The 19,384-nt window shown below is 41.5% G+C and overlaps 1 protein-coding gene across 1 annotated transcript; it reads right to left on the reverse strand.

Moving 5' to 3' along the window:
* Window positions 1–15,309: 15,309 nt before the first annotated feature.
* LOC120715311 (transcription factor Adf-1-like) lies at window positions 15,310–17,548 on the reverse strand. Its single transcript, XM_040002227.1, has 4 exons — window positions 17,072–17,548; window positions 16,679–16,930; window positions 16,043–16,132; window positions 15,310–15,869 (listed from the first exon to the last, which is right to left on the reverse strand). The coding sequence occupies exons 1-4, from the start codon at window positions 17,199–17,201 to the stop codon at window positions 15,610–15,612; spliced, it is 732 nt and encodes a 243-aa protein (XP_039858161.1). The 5' UTR covers window positions 17,202–17,548; the 3' UTR covers window positions 15,310–15,609.
* Window positions 17,549–19,384: the final 1,836 nt, after the last annotated feature.

Genomic DNA, 19,384 nt, shown 5'->3' on the forward strand with positions numbered 1-19,384 from the left:
TGGACAAAACATCCACTGAGGTCTGGCGCTGCTACCAAACCTCGGACATGTCACAATCCGTGTTTTTCTTTGTTTGATTCTTTGGTAGGTTTTGGATTTTCATTATTCTAGACTTTAGCTTATATTACGATTCTAGGCGAAGTTTTCTTATTGTTGGTTTCTGTGACTCACTATGACTATTACACTCATTTTGCTCTCTGCAGTCTTCTGTCCTGAGTTCTCCATGGCTGAGTTATTGCCTGTTTTATGTTATTCGGTTAGTGTCTCATGTTTTGTTTGTGTTGTGCTCTTAGTGTTACTTCTTTTATTGTTTTAATTAGTTTGTGTTGTGATCTTTTTTCTTCAGTGTGGACTGCACTTTGTTTTTTTCTTGGACTTCTGCCTTCAGCCAAATAAAAGTTTGTTGTTTTTCCTTACCCCTTCCTTATGTCAAATGACAGGATAATTCCAATTCTGATTTTGTTTTTCAATCTGGACTTTGCAATTCATTGCTTTCTTCTTTCTTAGGTTTAAGGCTTTTATGTTAGCATATTCTAATAGATATTTTAAACCAATCTGCCATGTGATAAAAGACAAATATTCTACTTGTGCACTGACTAAAGCCAATGACTCCGACAAACTCTTTCACCTGACAGTTGATTTACATCATGCACATTTACTGCAAGCAGGAATGATTCCTGTGTTCTGCTGTTTAAAAATACAGTGAAGCCTCTTACTTTTTCAGAGAAGTTAACTATCGTATAAAAGCTTGGTTTGGGTTTGTTTTGTTAAAATGGTGGAACATGGTGAGTAAAGCCTTATGATTATTATTGGATCATAATGTATTGTAACTCAGACCAGGTGCACTGAAGGGCAGAACATGACTCACCACAGCACACAGTTGTGTTCAGACGTTTACATACGCTCATCATTGACGTGCACGTCATTGTAATTTGAGCTTTTAGTGATTTCTTTGAACTGATGTGTTTGCATGCTGTATGGCAGATGTTTTTAACAACTTGGATTGGGTCAAAACTATACGTACAGGTTCAAATACGTGCTTACACCCCCACTAATATCTGATTAAATGTCACTGTAGCTCATTTACTAGCTCTGTGAATCTTGTAAACAAACATCACATGCTTCGCTTATCCAAGTTCGCTTTACTGACAAATGTTATATTTGCAGAGTTTGTACCCATTGCCACAATGAAACTAATTCACTATGAATTTTGACTGTTTTACTGTTTTTGATTATTGAGGAAGTGCTGGACTATTTGCTGGAACAGGGCTTAAGCTAGAAAAACTGAGATTGCCCATGTGAAGAAAGAAGTCATGTAACTTTAATAAAAGTAAAACGTTGATCTGTCTCGATGTCTCTGCTAAAATGATGGTTACAGAACAGCAGAAATAAGTCAGTAAAATATACATATTCGGCGTTGGATAACAAAACCTTTGTTTTCATCGTGGTTCTTCCCAACAGTCAATAGGTGCTTCAGTTGTTTTAAATGATTGACAGTTGTGTTTTTAGGTTTGGGGAAGAGTTATATATTTTTCACAGCAGACTGTGTGAGATTACATTGAAATGACCGATTTGTTTGGCTTCTAAACTGCGGCATTCACCTCATCCCCCAAGTTTTGATGTCATCCAGTTGCATCAGAAGAAAGGATGTGCCAGCTGTTGTGTCACCATGTTTATGGAAGTGAGGGAGCCACCCGGTCAAAAGTAAGATGTTCCCCTTGGAAATGGGTTAGCTGTCATCATAGCTGGTCTGTTGTTCACGTTACTTTAGGATGTGATGAGGATGTGGATGCTTCCTCCAAGATGAGCACATGATCATGCTCTGCAGGTTCCTGCTGCAGATAGTACACACTTCTAACTCAGTTCTTGGGTAATGCTATATCCATCTATTGGTGTCCTGGGCTGACAGAATTTAAGAAAACCTCCTTTGATGTTTGTGCTTCAGTAATTTTTCACTCCAGCTTCTTATGTCATATTACTGCAGCAGCTGCCAGAAAGGGGCTTTCACTTCTCAGCCTTCTCTTTGCAGCACTCACTTGGCAATGAAACGATGGCGAGAAACCTATAAGCCGGGCCCTTCGGCACTTTGAGCTACCAGTTCACTGCTCACATCCACTACAGAGCAATTCTGCTCGGACGATTTCCACTGAAAGCTACAGTTCAGGACACACATTTTCTTCTAGGTGAAAGCATTAGGAAGGATCCCACGCCATTTTCCGTGCCTGCTGTGTTGGAATAGTTTATTGAACTGAACACATCTCTGCTTCTACTTGGGTGGCTGCAGCTCACGCCCCATTGAAACTCGTGTCGTGGTTGAACTCATTGGGGTAAATGCAGATACGAGAGCGAATTGTACAAACATTTCTCGGGGGCAAACTCATTCCAGAGGCAGAAGTAATCTCATTAAGTGTACTGAAGCTCAGTGGTAAAAACCAAAGACGTTTTTGTGACTAAATACTGTAAAATAACACAGAAAACATTACAGCAAGCAGCAGAAAAAATGCTGTTTTATTTCATTTCATTTAGCCTGACTCTATTCAATTCAATTCAATTCAATTCAATTCAATTTTATTTATATAGCGCCAAATCACAACAAAAGTCGCCTCAAGGCGCTTCATAGATACAGAGAAAAACCCAACAATCATATGACCCCCTATGAGCAAGCACTTTGGCGACAGTGGGAAGGAAAAACTCCCTTTTAACAGGAAGAAACCTCCGGCAGAACCAGGCTCAGGGAGGGGCGGCCATCTGCTGCGACCGGTTGGGGTGAGAGAAGGAAGACAGGATAAAAGACATGCTGTGGAAGAGAGACAGAGGTTAATAACAGATATGATTCAATGCAGAGAGGTCTATTAATACATAGTGAGTGAGAAAGGTGACTGGAAAGGAAAAACTCAATGCATCATGGGAATCCCCCGGCAGCCTACGTCTATTGCAGCATAACCAAGGGAGGATTCAGGGTCACCTGGTCCAGCCCTAACTATATGCTTTAGCAAAAAGGAAAGTTTGAAGCCTAATCTTGAAAGTAGAGATAGTGTCTGTCTCCCAAATCCAAACTGGAAGCTGGTTCCACAGAAGAGGGGCCTGAAAACTGAAGGCTCTCCCTCCCATTCTACTTTTAAATACTCTAGGAACAACAAGTAGGCCTGCAGAGCAAGAGCGAAGTGCTCTAATAGGGTGATATGGTACTACAAGGTCATTAAGATAAGATGGGGCCTGATTATTTAAGACCTTGTATGTGAGGAGCAGGATTTTGAATTCAATTCTGGATTTAACAGGAAGCCAATGAAGGGAAGCCAAAACAGGAGAAATATGCTCTCTCTTTCTAGTCCCTGTCAGTACTCTTGCTGCAGCATTTTTGATTAGCTGAAGGCTTTTCAGTGAGTTTTTTGGACATCCTGATAATAATGAATTACAGTAGTCCAGCCTGGAAGTAATAAATGCATGAACTAGTTTTTCAGCGTCACTCTGAGACAGGATATTTCTAATTTTAGAGATGTTGCGCAAATGGAAGAACGCAGTCTTACATATTTGTTTAATATGTGCATTGAAGGACATGTCCTGGTCAAAAATGACTCCAAGGTTCCTCACAGTGTTACTGGAGGCCAAGGTAATGCCATCCAGAGTAAGAATCTGGTTAGATACCATATTTCTAAGGTTCTCAGGGCCGAGTACAATAACCTCAGTTTTATCTGAATTAAGAAGCAGAAAGTTAGCGGCCATCCGGGTCTTCATGTCTTTAAGACATTCCTGCAGTTTAACTAATTGGTGTGTGTTATCTGGCTTCATGGACAGATAGAGCTGGGTGTCATCTGCATAGCAGTGAAAATGTATGCTATGTCTTCTAATGATGCTGCCTAAGGGAAGCTTGTATAATGTAAACAGAATTGGTCCTAGCACTGAACCCTGTGGAACTCCATAATTAACCTCAGTGTGTGAAGAGGACTCTCCATTTACATGTACAAACTGGAGTCTATTAGATAGATATGATACAAACCACTGCAGTGCAGTACCTGTAATACCTACAGCATGTTCTAATCGCTCTAATAGGATATTATGGTCAACAGTATCGAATGCTGCACTAAAGTCTAGCAGGACAAGCACAGAGACGAGTCCACTGTCAGAGGCCATAAGAAGATCATTTGTAACCTTCACTAAAGCTGTTTCTGTGCTGTGATGAGCTCTGAAACCTGACTGAAACTCTTCAAATAAACCATTCCTCTGCAGATGGTTAGCTGTTTGACAACTACTCTTTCAAGGATTTTTGATATGAAAGGAAGGTTGGAGATTGGCCTATAATTAGCTAAGACTGCTGGGTCTAGAGATGGCTTTTTGAGTAAAGGTTTAACTACAGCCAGCTTGAAGGCCTGTGGTACATAGCCGATTATTAGAGATAGGTTGATCATATTTAAGATCGAAGAATTAATTAATGGCAGGATTTCTTTGAGCAGTTTTGTAGGAATGGGGTCTAAAAGACACGTTGATGGTTTGGAGGAAGTAATTATTGAAGTTAACTCAGAAAGATCAATTGGAGAAAAAGAGTCTAACTTAACATCAATGGTACTAAGAGTAGCTGTAGATAATATTACATCTGTGGGATGATTCTTGGTAATTTTTTCTCTAATGATAAAAATTTTATTTGTGAAGAAGTTCATGAAGTCATTACAAGTTAACGTTAAAGGGATGGTTGGCTCAAAAGTGCTCTGACTTTTTGTCAGCCTGGCTACAGTGCTGAAGAGAAACCTGGGGTTGTTCTTATTTTCTTCAATCAGTGATGAATAGTAAGATGTTCTGGCTTTGCGGAGGGCTTTCTTATAAAGCAGCAAACAATTTCTCCAGGCTAAATGATGATCCTTTAAATTTGTGACATTTTCCTCTCCAGATTACGAGTCATCTGCTTTAGGGTACGTGTTTGAGAATTATACCACGGAGTCAGGTACTTCTGATTAGAGACCTTAGTTTTCACAGGAGCTACAGTATCCAGAGTCGTACGTAGTGAGGAGGTAAAATTATTAACAAGATAATCGACCTCTGTTGGGGTAGCGTTCAGATAGCTGCTCTGCTCTGTGTTGGTACAGGTCATTGAAGATGATAACAGTGGGTGGATTATATTCTTAAACTTAGTTACAGCGCTTTCAGATAGACATCTACTTTGATAAAGTCTACTCTCCACTGCTGTGTAATCAATTATTGTAAATGTAAATGTTATCAGGAAATGATCAGACAGCAGAGGGTTCATCATCTAAGTCAATTTCAGTTGTAAGTGTTGCTGCATACCTGCACAAATCATTTCCTTCTGCCTGGCTTCATGTCAAAAGGAGAAGCAGAGCAGAATGGTATTAAACAAATATGTAAGACTGCGTTCTTCCATTTGCGCAACATCTCTAAGATTAGAAATATCCTGTCTCAGAGTGACGCTGAAAAACTAGTTCATGCATTTATTACTTCCAGGCTGGACTACTGTAATTCATTATTATCAGGATGTCCAAAAAACTCACTGAAAAGCCTTCAGCTAATCCAAAATGCTGCAGCAAGAGTCCTGACAGGGACTAGAAAGAGAGAGCATATTTCTCCTGTTTTGGCTTCCCTTCATTGGCTTCCTGTTAAATCCAGAATTGAATTCAAGGTCCTGCTCCTCACATACAAGGTCTTAAATAAGCAGGCCCCATCTTATCTTAATGACCTTGTAGTACCATATCACCCTATTAGAGCACTTCGCTCTCGCTCTGCAGGCCTACTTGTTGTTCCTAGAGTATTTAAAAGTAGAATGGGAGGGAGAGCCTTCAGTTTTCAGGCCCCTCTTCTGTGGAACCAGCTTCCAGTTTGGATTTGGGAGACAGACACTATCTCTACTTTTAAGATTAGGCTTAAAACTTTCCTTTTTGCTAAAGCATATAGTTAGGGCTGGACCAGGTGACCCTGAATCCTCCCTTAGTTATGCTGCAATAGACGTAGGCTGCCGGGGGATTCCCATGATGCATTGAGTTTTTCCTTTCCAGTCACCTTTCTCACTCACTATGTATTAATAGACCTCTCTGCATTGAATCATATCTGTTATTAACCTCTGTCTCTCTTCCACAGCATGTCTTTTATCCTGTCTTCCTTCTCTCACCCCAACCGGTCGCAGCAGATGGCCGCCCCTCCCTGAGCCTGGTTCTGCCGGAGGTTTCTTCCTGTTAAAAGGGAGTTTTTCCTTCCCACTGTCGCCAAAGTGCTTGCTCATAGGGGGTCATATGATTGTTGGGTTTTTCTCTGTATCTATGAAGCGCCTTGAGGCGACTTTTGTTGTGATTTGGCGCTATATAAATAAAATTGAATTGAATTGAATTGAATGGTGAACTCAATCTATTTTATTATCGTCTTCAACCCGGTCGTGTATTCACAACGCATTTCCAGGAGATTTGATTTCCTCTAACCAATCACAAAAGACCTGTGTCTTCCTGAAAATAACATCTTTTGAACTACGATGTCACTTTTTAAAGTTAATCACCCTTCCAAGATCCTCTCCTTACAGTACGTATGTTTGTACGTGGTTGAGTGAGTGTTGCCATCATGAACACATTAACAATAGCAACTAAAACAGAGAGGTGATGCCTTTAATGACTAAAAATTACTGACTGAGTTGGTGTTTAAGTAACATGTTAGCAGATTGCTAACTGACTGTATGTCTGTGGTAATTTGTTGAGAATGTGTGGACAATGTGGACAATCCCAGAATGAAACTGGGATCAATGCAGCATGTGTGTGTTTTTTTGGTTAGTTTTTCAAAGCTCTAATACAGATATTTCCTCTCATGATGTCTGTTTGATTACTTATGCTGGGCTTACACTGTGCGATTTTTTCAGCCGCGCGATTCAGCTCCTGCTCAAACTGTACGATTGACTCGCAGGGGTTAGAAGTTCATAGGTCACGATGCAGGGTCTCACACTATACGACCCGATGCTTTGATGCGACCTGAGTGCTCACACTGTGCGTCCATAAAATGAAGGTTATAACAGAAATTCTGCCGCTTGCTCTCCCTCTCTGTCTTTCACTCACACAGACACGCACACCACCACCATCAACTTTGCTAAATTGCTAATGAAAAACATTAATCAGGCAGCTGTGATTGAGCAGCAGTGTAGTTCCAACTATTTTCATGGTTGTTGTGGTCGTGATAATTTTGTGAGGCCACATCGAAAAGGCTTGGATGAGCTTTCCAAAGTTCTACAAGTTGTGCCTCCGTCGCTCGTGCCCAGATCACACGCTGCACAGCCGTGCTGCGCCGTCTTTTTCACTGACATTTGTGTTTGCGCGTGCGCAGTGTGACAAACTGCGGTGACACCCTCACGACGGTCGCGAGGATTTCAAACAGGTTTGAAATCCTCACGACCAAGCGATTGATGATCGGGAGCTGGTCGTGAGGTGTTAATCGCGTCTCGTTACCCCACGTATACTACACGATGCACGAGGCACGATGAAGGCCAAAATCGGGCCGATCGCCAAAACGGTCGCACGACTCAAAAATCGGCTCAAAATGGGCCAAAAATCGCACAGTGTAAGCCCAGCATTACTTTTTCCAAGGATAATACCTTAAAAGACAAGTAAGGTCTCTTGGGGGAAGTATCTCCACAATCCTTATTGTTATTCCTTTGTTTTTGTTATTATTCATGCTGAAACTCCTCTGAGCAGTTTCCCTTTAACCACTTATTTGCTCTGTACTACCAAGTTCAACACACCCAAAGGTATCTTTCTGTTACCTATATTCAGAGGTGGGAAGTAACAAAGTCTCCTTATTGTACTTAATAATTTTTTGTTATTTATTAGAGTATTATTCAGTATGCATCACCAATGCTTATCACATACAAAGGAATGAAAGAGGCAAAACAATTATTTATTCATAATCTATAGTGCTATACTCCGGGGTTGAAGTGTTTTTCCCATTCAGCAGTCAGGTCATTAGGTACCAGCATGAACTCCTTGGACCCACTATCAGACCCTGCACTCGTGCAGTGGGTCCTGGGTTCCTCCTGGTAAACAATAATGCCACATGTCTCATTTGGGGTATCTGAGTATGCAGACAGTTTCTGGAGGATGAAGCAATTGATGCTACTGACCCACCCCACGCTCACCCAACCTAAATCCAGTTGAAGACCTCTGGAAAAGTCCATCTGATGCCACCAGGTTGCCCCTCAGATGGTCCAGGAGCTCAGTGATGTTTGGATCTGGAGGAGCTCTCCTGGGACACCATCACCAGCTATATTTTAAGCGGCATAGAGGGTGGCCAACATATTTTTTTTACTTACCTTTAATAAAGCTGGTCGTGTAGACTCTCCGTGACTGCCGATTGTACAACTGCTTATGCAAGCTGATGGTATGGTGTTCCAGGGTTCAAATAGTGGGTAAGAGATAAGATAAGATAAGATAACTCTTTATTGTCATTGCACAGTCATACATAGTACAGTAGTACAATGAAATTGGAAAACTGTCCTACTTCGGCACTACATATAACACAACACGACACGATATGACACATCACAACGCAACACAAACAACACAACACAGTATATTAACTTAGTAATAAAAAAAGAAGAAGAAGTGTATGTGTATTGCACACTGTTATTATTGCACATTAATTATTATTGCACCTTGTTATAAATATTTATAACAAGGTTCGCACGCGCTTGGAAAGGTCACGCGAACTGCATTCATTTTTCTTGTTTTTTGTTTTTTTGCGCCTGGAAGTGGCCATGAATGTGTGTATACATATATACATATATATATATATGGGTATTGTAGGAATACAGCTGGAAATATGCTGAGGAAAGAAGAGTGTTTTGGGGAAAGAAATGATAAAGGGATGACTGATGACTATTATACCTGTTCGGAGGGGCAACAGGGTATAAAAGGAGGCCGTCAGGGCCGACCTGGGCATTCTGTGAGATGTTACAGTGAGGGTAACATGCAGACTGGCTCAGCCGCTTGTGTTTTGTATATAGATTTTTTTGTTTTGTTTTGAATTAAGTCAGTTGTTTATTTTCTTTGTAAATAATCTTTTGTGCACCTGGGAGGCCGGCAGAATAAACTATACACACTGAGTGCTTCCTGACTACGCCTGGATTTGTTCGGGAGAAGTTTAGGAGAGGAGCCCGCGGCGGCGATATAATACAAAGCTCTACAACAGCTATGAAATAAAGCTGAGGTTCTTTTCATACAGAATGAACTTCAGTGAAATAGTCTGTTAAAAATGCTTTCATAAAAATAAATAAAATAATGGTGATTTGATGGTGATTAAAACAATGGTGACTATATCCATTGGTGGCAATATCCACAGCCTGATCACCATCATGTCAGAGTGGCTAATAGTAAAACTGATCTAATCAGTATTAACTCTGTCTTGGCTCTGACAGGAATCATATGTGCTCATGCAGTAGTGCTATCAACCCTCCACACTGCATAGTGCTGCCAGTACTCAAAAACTACAACCAATACTGCAGGTGAGAGAGAAGCAGAGGGAAGTTTATTATCATACTATCAGCAGGAGAGACAGATGCATTGTGTATTTCACCAATTCAGCGCTTTTTGCTTATTTTGCACTTTCTTTTATTGAACAAATAGTTTTACTAACTATTACTATTGCTTCTAGCACTGCCCTCCTAACACAATGTTGTTAATGGTTATTTAAAATCAAAACCAGCTAAAGTGTGTTATTCCCCTGTGCCCGTGCCAACATTCAACATGGGCAGAGGTGTCAGGGTGAACTTGTGTTGCAATTGTTGGTTATATGCAAATATACTGATATTAAACAATAACATTTAACAGGACTCTAGCGAATGAATGCCTTCATGTGAAACTTTAATAGGCTTTATATATCTGCATGTAGAAGCTACGTATACATACCCACGGGGCTAATTATTGGACCTAAAAGTAACTAACACCCATTATGAGGCCTGAAATGGTACATACAGGGTCCCAACAGGTCAAAGGTTGATAATAAAATCTTGTTTCTTCTAAATAAATAAACCATAGCTTCAGTTGGAGTTATAGCAGACCAGTAACAGTTTTGGTCACTTCTGCATAAAGAGAACATTTTGTTGCTGATATTAAGATGAATGGAAAGACCATTTGTGTGAATATAAGATAACAACAAGATCAGAATAAATAGTTAAATGGATGTATAATAGAATAAATGGATTACAGATTTTATCATAGCCACACTTCCTGCACAGATTATAATTCTATATTGTATTCTAAACATGTTTGCATTAATCCTGACTGAACAGTCTACAGGCTAATATTTAGATATATAAAACATATAAATCAATTACTATTTCTCTATATAGCACCAATCACAGCAACAGTTACCTCACGGCACTGTGCAGTCATGTTGGATCAGGAAGAGGCCATTCCCAAACTGTCCCCACAAAGTCTGGAGAGTGAAGACAGAGAATCGTGATCGACTCCAGAGAACACGTCTCAGCAGCTCTGTATTCCACTGCAGTAAATGTATGTAGTAAAATGAAGAAGCTGGCATCCAACAGTCTGTGTCTATTTCCTGTTCCACATACTGTACAGTCAAAACAACTGTTCTGGAAGAGCAACTTTTTAAAAATGTTAACTTTTGTAAAACCCCAAAACAAATCAAAACAAGAAAGGACAAAGGCACAAGCCTGACTCCTAATTGCAGAATGTCCTTGTTATTATATTAAGTGCATAATTTCTTTTGTTGTCACTGTAGAGCCAAATGCCTTTTTTAAAAAAAATATCTGCTGCTTCTTTGTGTTCATATCAGCAGCGGCGTTTAACAGATTTATTGCAAACAGACAAAGCATCAGCTGACGCACATCAAGTGTGGGACTGAACATGAAAAAAACAGACGGGTTTCTATTCATTTGAATATTGTACCTTTGTGTACATGCTACTATCCATTTGTCTTTAAGAACAGGAACTGGGCAGAAGAAAACTATATTTCCAGGCAGTGAACTTTGTGTTTTTAATGTTTCCAAATGTGTATTTTCTGCTAGTGTTACACACATGTACTTATGTTGTTTTTATGCTTAGTAAAAGGACAACAAATGATTGGAAGAAGGGATTTTTTGAGGCCTCGGTCAACTTCAAGTTTCTTTTTGTGCTTCGTTACCTTCTTTGTGCACATTAACCAAACAACCTTTTTGACCTATCAAGAACTGCATTTATGGCATATATGGAGTGTTTCTGCCAGACACACCAGTATTCCTGACAGCTCCAGTCGGTTTAAACTCCGCAGCTTTCAGTGCTTTGGCTCTGCTTTCATACTGAAACTAATACAGTCTGGTGTTACGGTTTCCACTGACCCGTTTTATTTTTCTGGTCAATCAAACATGTGATTGTTGCAAAACATAAAGTTTGTTTAAAATGGTTCCAAAATAAAAGTTACTGTTGAGCCATCAGCACAGCACATTATGCAAGTCTTGGTTTCCAGAAAGAGGACAGTTTGCCTAAATGAAGGTTCCCCTCTTCTCGACCCGGAGTGGGCAACACGTTTAAGGGATTTAAATGTTTTACTTTGTTGTGTTCTGCTGAATTTATTGGTAAATGGACTGATTCTTACATAGCGCTTTTCTACTCTCCCGGAGTACTCAAAGCGCTCTATACAACATGCCTCATTCACCCATTCACACCCACTCATACAAGCATTTCTATACACAAGTGCAAACTAACCTGCATTCACTCGCATTCACACTCCAATGACACACAAAAGCCCCAAGGAGAAGTTAAGACTGCATGCTTTTAGTGCTGGACTACACTGATCTTTGTCATTGCCCTGCTGTGTTGTTTTTGTTTTTTGTCTGCAATTGCACTTGCTTGAAGATGTTTGTCATAATTGGAAATGTATTAAATCAGACACACGCTCGACCTTTCTCACCAGAATGTGGCTGAGGGGATATCATGTCCTTGTTTTTTTTGTTTTAGGCTATATGTTGATTTTATCAAGTCACCAATGACCAGAAAAATCAGCTGCCTATGTGGGGTAGTAGTTCTAATTTGTCTGTATGCCAAATTCAAATGGCACAATTAATTCTTTTAACTTTAATTTCACTCCTCCATGCATTTCACCTTCTCTGTGACACTTCATTTTGAATCTCACAATGAGTCACAGACTGTAATGAATTAATTTCCTCTATATCATTGGAAAATCTAAGAAAGCCATTACACAAATTTAATTCATGCATATGTGAAATAACCTGAAATGAACTGAAGACACAGTTCAGCCTGTGGCGTTAGCCCGTTAGCTGGCTGCCTTGTCAGACGTAATTAACTTTCCACAGTCTTTCCTGTCACTTTTGCTGTAATTTGATAGAATCATGGACAGAAGATTTGAGAAGGGGGTAAAAATGCTCCCAGAAATGAAAAAGAAATCCAGGTCACAGGTAGAATCTATTGCTGTGTAGATAAAGTAGAAACTGAGTAAAACTGGGTAGCCCAGTAGTTTAGTCGGTTCAGTGGGTTACTCCAAAAAGATACACAAAGCAGATGACATGTTTGACTCGATGCAATCACGGATCTTTCATTTGAATTGTATTTGGTATATTTATTTGCTCTGCACAAAACCCAGGATCAAGTGCATTATCAAAATGCTGTTAAATACAATATATGATAAAGCCACCCATTTATCAACTAAGACATACAGAGCTCAATACTAAGTCAGACTTTTGGGGGAGTGGTGGTTAGTGATGGGTCGTTCGCAAACGAAATGGCTCTTACGGTGTGTTCACACCGAACGCGATGGACGCGAATAAAACGCCCCAAACGCCCCTAATTTGACGCGTGTACATTCGCGTCTCAACGCGTGTCCAAGAAAAATCCATCGCACGTCAAAATATCATATTTTGGCGCGCGTGAACCGGAAATGTGGGAGGAATGTGGGAGGGAGTTGTGCCAGACCGGTATCTTTGCAAGATGGCAGCTGTCGAGCTAGCGCTTGAAGAGAGAGTCTCCCTTCTCTATGTACTGTGGAGAGCAGAGCAGCGGCGCAAAAGACGTCCTCGCCGTACCTGGGTCCATCAGGTCCTCCAGACGCGTGAGCAGTTTGGTGAGTTTCACCATTTGCTCCAGGAGCTGCGCCTGGATGACGGCAGATTCCAGCGATATCATCGTCTGTCACTCGGCCAGTTTGAGGACCTGCTTTCCCGCGTTGGTCCCAGAATCGCCCGCCTAGACACCAATTACAGGCGCTCAATCCCACCTGCAGAGCGCCTATCCATCTGCCTGAGGTTAGTAAAAGTGTTTAATACGGTAGTCCTTTATTGATACCTGTGCTAATATATGCTAAACCATCCATTTATACACTGCTAACATGGATGTGCTATAACAGTGAATGCTGTCGGCGTTTACTGATAGCATAGCACATCCATGTTAGCAGTGTATAAACGATAGTTCATACACTGCTAACATGGATGTGCTATGCTAACAGTGAATGCTCTCGGTGTTTACCGATAGCAAACTGGTACGAGACGACTGTTTATAATATTCCTAGTGATACTCAGACGGTCTCATCAAGTCCCGATTTAATTCGATTTATGCTGTTATCAGTGTTTGAATGATAGCATGGCTGTGGTGTCATAGGTATGCTCTCGGTGTTTGCTGATATCAAACTGGTATTAGGACCACTGTGGGTTAATTTTTGTAGTGATACTCACTCCTTTTTTTTTTATTTAGACCTGGTTTAATTCTGGGATAGTTGAATATTTGTATATGATCACCGCAAACTGTTTTGGATTATATCTAATATATATCATGTAATTATCCTTATAATTACAAAATGTTTTATGTAAGATTTATGTTTTGTAATTTGTAATTTTGGAATTTCAATAATGTCTTTTGTAACTGCAGTACACATAATACTCATTTTAAACAATTTTGTCCAGGTTCCTTGCCACTGGGGACTCCTTCAGGACCATCGCGTTCAGTTTTCGAGTCGGTGTGTCCACGGTGAGCCAGATCATCCCCCAGGTAGCGACGGCCATCTGGGACTGTCTAGTGGACGATTTCATGGCTGTGCCTTCAACTGAAGACTGGCGGTCCATCGCAGAGGGATTCCAGGAGCGCTGGAACTTCCCTCTCTGCTGTGGAGCTCTGGATGGGAAGCACGTCCAGACGAAGGCACCCCCCAACTCAGGATCCATGTTCCACAACTACAAGGGAACTTTTTCCGTTGTTCTCCTTGCGGTTGTGGATGCAGAGCATCGCTTCCGCGTCATTGATGTGGGGGGGTACGGGAGGACCAGCGACGGTGGTATTCTGGCCAACTCCACCTTTGGTCAGGCTCTTCGGGCTGGGACTCTCCATCTGCCTCCTGACCAGCCTCTACCTGGTGGAGAACACCGTGGAGCCCAGCCCCATGTCTTTGTGGCTGATGAAGCGTTCCCGCTGCGGCGTGAGCTCATGAGACCTTTCCCTGGACGCCTCCTCCCTTTAGAGAAGAGGATCTTTAACTATCGCCTTTCCAGGGCCAGGATGATAGTGGAGGGTGCCTTCGGTATCCTCTCCTCACAGTGGAGGTTGTATCGGCGTGCCATGGAGCTCCGTCCTGAAATTGCGGAGAAGTGTGTGAAGGCAACGTGTGTTCTCCACAATTTTCTGCGCTGTGTGGACGAGAGAGGGGCACCTGCTGTGAGGGGTGTGGCACCTGCTGTGGTGGAGCCGTTGCAAGGCCTGGGTCGTATGGCAGCAAACAACTCCTCCAGAGAGGCTGTCCTGTTGAGGGAGAAAGTTCATGGCCCACTTCTCGGCAGAGGGAGCTGTGTCTTGGCAACCAAAGGAGTAGCCTGTTTGAAGTCTGAGTGACTTCCCCACAACGGCTCTTTTAAGAGCCACCCACAAACCTCTAAAGAGTGTTCCTGTCTTTTTAAAATTTTCTTAATAAATGGAGCTCTACTCCAAAATAATCTAACCTCTTTTTACTCTCTTAAGTAACTTGTCTTCACTATGTTCCTATATACAGTGTGGTGCAAAAGTTTGGGTAACCTTATTAATAGCCATTATTTTCCTGTATGAATCGCTGTTACAGTAAAAAATGTCACTTACATATATCATATAGGAGACACACACATTGAAATACACTAAATATTTATGTTATTTCTCTTTTTGTGTTGCCAATTTATGCACCTGCTTGATTTAGTTTAAACAGTTATTGCACACTTTCTGTGAATCCAGTGAACTTCATTTCACTTCTCAAATATTACTGTGTGTGTCTCCTGTATGATGTATTTAACTGACAATTTTTATTGTGACAAACAACGATTTGTACAGGAAAATAATTACTTTTCACAATGTTTCCAAAACTTTTGCATCCCACTGTATTAGTATGTTTTGTAATTAGTGTAATATGAAATAAATTCTACTTGTGTCAAGTCGGGTGCCAATATTTGCTGTGTAGTAGAACAGAGACATTTGTCATTATAAATGTTTATTTGATGAAATATATAAATGCAGTGACAAAAACATTAAACATAAATATATGAAATTTAACTATTTACAGAGAGACAGGAATAAAAAGGACCCAGCTTGGAGTGGAAGAGCCTCAGGGAGAAGGAGGAGAAGAATAAGCACATTGTTTCTGCCCTGGAGAGCCTGCTGCCTCATCAGAAAACTACTGATCATTAGGGTCCAATGTTTCCAAATTTAACACAGCTGTGCTGTTTTCAAAAACTAATTTATAAATTTGAAATTTCACGAATTCTCGTGTCTGAGGCGGCATGCTCTCCAGAGCAGGAACAAGGCTGAGGAGGAAATACTCTGTTGGAGATGGGCGTGGCCTCTTTAGGGACTCCAGGATGGCCAGCTCCACCGCCGATGGACCGTCCTGGGACCCGTCCCTCGCCCGCCTTCGAGCTGTCCTCCTCTGTGGGCCTGTAAAACACAGCACAAAACACCACAAAGTAATGAGAAGGCTGCTACTAGATTTTCATTTTCAAAATTGAAAAAAAAACCAGGATATGAACAGATGGGTTGTAGATATTTAGTAAAGGTGATCATAAGGGGATTCAAGCAAGTAAAAAGCTATCAGTGCTTGATGTTCATACCTGTGGGTGCAGCAGGAGGAGTGGAGGGACCAGGGACTGGGGAGCCAGGAGAAGCAACAGGGGAGGACTCTGCTGCATGATTATTTGACTCTATCAAGACAATAGTCATAGAGAATATTATATTATTATATACTTATTATTATATACAGTGGTCTCTCATTTATTGCAGCACATGAACAGTAGTCACAGTTCTCACAAGTTGATTCTCAAAGTGCAAACCTTTGTCGATTTTAAAACGTAAAAGTATTATGCCGCGTTTTTTCTCCATCTGCGGCGCCACTTTTGTGCGCCTTTTTTTTCTCCCGGTGCAGGTGTCTATTTCCGAATGAGGGTCATAGTTAAGGGTGTTTTTGTGCTGTTTTTTTTTTTCTATTGGACATGATGGTTAACAACACCAAACATGATAAGTTTGGCAAGCGCAGGAGACACGACACGGAGGAGATTTGTCATTTGGGCTGCAGAATGCAAAGCGCATTGTTGAAAGCTGTACGGTGCAATAAAAAAAATCAGCGAAAAGGCGAGGCAGTGACAGATGAACAGCAGGACTACTGTATACTGTTTATTAATAAACAAAATATATTCCTGTATGACAACACGCATGAATTAACTGCCTACATTAATTCATTGTAAACATACCTTCTGACTGACACTCCCCTGCTGCCTCTTCGGGCTGTCCCTGGTCCTCGGGGGAGAAGTTCTCCACGGACCGCACCATATTTCCGCTGGTCTCCCGCGGGGTGAGGAAGGGGTCCAGAAACCCCATGACCGCGAAGAACTTCCATCTCCTCCCCGATCCTGCTGCAGACCCACTCCTCTTCTCCTTCTCTGTCCTCTTCTCCTTATTATAAGTGTCCCTGAGGCTCTTCCACTTTCTCCTGCAGATGTCCTCTGAATAAACGCATTATCTGGTTAGCGGAAAGGTATTTGTACAACAGTGGGAAAATCGCGGGACAATAGGCGGGCTTGCTAGCTTTTGCGCGGCTTCATCGGGTCAGTCTGAAAATTAAAAAGAAAAAGGAATGAACTTACCAGGTTGCCCGATCTCCTCACTTATGTGCCTCCAAGCTAGGTCCTTTTTATTCCTGTCTCGGTAGAAATAGTAGCTGGCATCGTACAGCTCGGGGTGATTAGCCACAGTGCTGATTAGCTTTTCCTCCATGCTGAATGAAGAATGAAGGGCTTTGGCTGGATCTGCCCCTTTGACCTAGGTCAGAGCCACGTCACCAGGCTCCTGATTGGTTGTCGCGGCGCGATTTGACGCTGGAGTTCAGCTTTTTCCAACTCGCGCAGTAGACACGAAACGCGGGTATGCACAAAATGCAACACAAAAACTCACGCGCGTGGTTTTATTCGCGAGTCAAACGCGCCAGACGCGCTACACTGACGCGCGTTTCACGCGTTTTGGCGTTTTCATGACGCAAATCTGCTTCCGAATTTTCGCGGGACCCGCAATCGCGCGTCATCGCGCCTTTCCATTGACTTTACATGTAAACCTGACGCTCTATTCGCGTCCATCGCATCCATCGCGTTCGGTGTGAACACACCGTTAGAGCCGGCTCTTTGACGTGAACGACGCGAGCCGGCTCCTTATTGCGAGCCATCACGTGGGGTGTTTTTTGTTTTTTCTTTCTTTCTCTCACCCTCTCTCTCGCACTTTTTTTCCGCTTCACTCCGCACGCGAGCCTTGTGCTTTACGCTGGGCAGAGGGGGGAGGGGCGGTAGTTACACTCAGTAGCACAGGAACAGAGCCAGAGGGAGAGAGAGAGAAAGAGAGCCAGGGACAACAACGTCACATTAGAAAGGTATAGTAATCATCCACAACTATTTTCAGTTGCAGATGATAAAGGATTCAGAAAGTTTATTCATGCGGGCCCATATGACAGAGAATATGCATGTTCTTTTTGTTTTCATATTATAATTTATATTTAATTGTGTTGTGGTTTGCAGTGTTTTGTGTTGTTTTCACTTTAAATTTGTAAAAGGAAAAAGCTGAAAATTTAAATATTTAAAAGTTGAAATGTGAATAGTTGATTTTTGTATTATATGATTTATTTATTACATTTTATGTGGAGTGAATAAATAAAAGTATATTTAAGGTGGCCCCTAGAGACAAAGCACATACAAACTTCAAATCACATACGAACTCTGAAGCACGTACAAACTCCAAAACACGTAAAAACACGTACAAACTCCGAAGCACATAAAAACCCAGAAGCACATAAAAACTCAAAACACGTACAAAACACAACAGAAGTGCTCCAGGATGCTGGCCGCAGTGTTGAGCTTTTGTTACCAAGCCAGCAAGTACCAACGACCGGATTTGGTGTGTGGTAGTAACGGGTAAATGAACTTTTTTTTTTAAATTATTTGAATATATATGAGTGCCTGTGTATAAATACACAAACAATACACACATTCTTTCAATTGTGTAATTTGAGTGATCTAGTAGCTCTGCTTTGGAAGTTCAGTTCATGCTAGAAATGTGTTTTGGAGTTTGTACGTGTTTTGTCTCTAGGGGCCACCGCATATATTTATATATAAACATATATAAATAAAACCACTTTTTTTTTTTACGTTAGTAATTCCTTTTGTGCATAATTTTATATTATTGTTAATAATAAATTAATTAAAGCAACAAAACAACCTGAAGAGCCGGTTTGGAGCCAAAAGAGCCGAGTCGGCTTTTAGTGAGCCGAACCGAAAGAGCCGGATCTCTAAAAAGAGCCGGAAATCCCATCACTAGTGGTGGTACAACCAGCGTATTTTCTCTGGACCATCCACTTCTAGTTTGCTTCTCTCACATTGGATTTTCTTTTATTCTTGGTGGACTTTCTCAATTTGTCTTCACAACTCTGCTGATTCCTCATCAAATAAAAATAAAAATATCTGTTTATCTTAAGCACACAATCATATGGGACCCACGGTTTCCCAGCAGAATATTGCCCAAAGCATCACACTGCAACCACCAGCTAGTCTTCTTCCCCTAATGCATCGAAGTGCAAGGTGTTCCCCAGGTAGGTGATGTACACGCATGCAAATGTGTGCATGGTTTATCAGACATGGCCGCTTTCTTTCATTTCTCCATGGTCCAGGTTTGATGCTCACGTGGCCATTGTTCATGCTTCCAGCACTGACAGGGCTCAGCATGAGCACCCGGACTGGTCTGAGGCTGTACAGCCACATACTGTTGGATCAGACCTCACAGGCCTTCACTCCCAGCATGCATCAGTGAGCCTTGGCTGCCCATGACCCTGTCATTGGTTCATCACTGCGCCTTCCTTGAACTGTTCCTTCCTTGAACTGTCCCTTTCTTAATACTGACCACTACAGATCAGAAAAAGC

The sequence above is a fragment of the Simochromis diagramma genome, unplaced genomic scaffold (assembly GCF_900408965.1).
Source record: "Simochromis diagramma unplaced genomic scaffold, fSimDia1.1 OVJJ01000431.1, whole genome shotgun sequence".
In the NCBI taxonomy this organism is placed as follows: Eukaryota; Metazoa; Chordata; class Actinopteri; order Cichliformes; family Cichlidae; genus Simochromis; species Simochromis diagramma.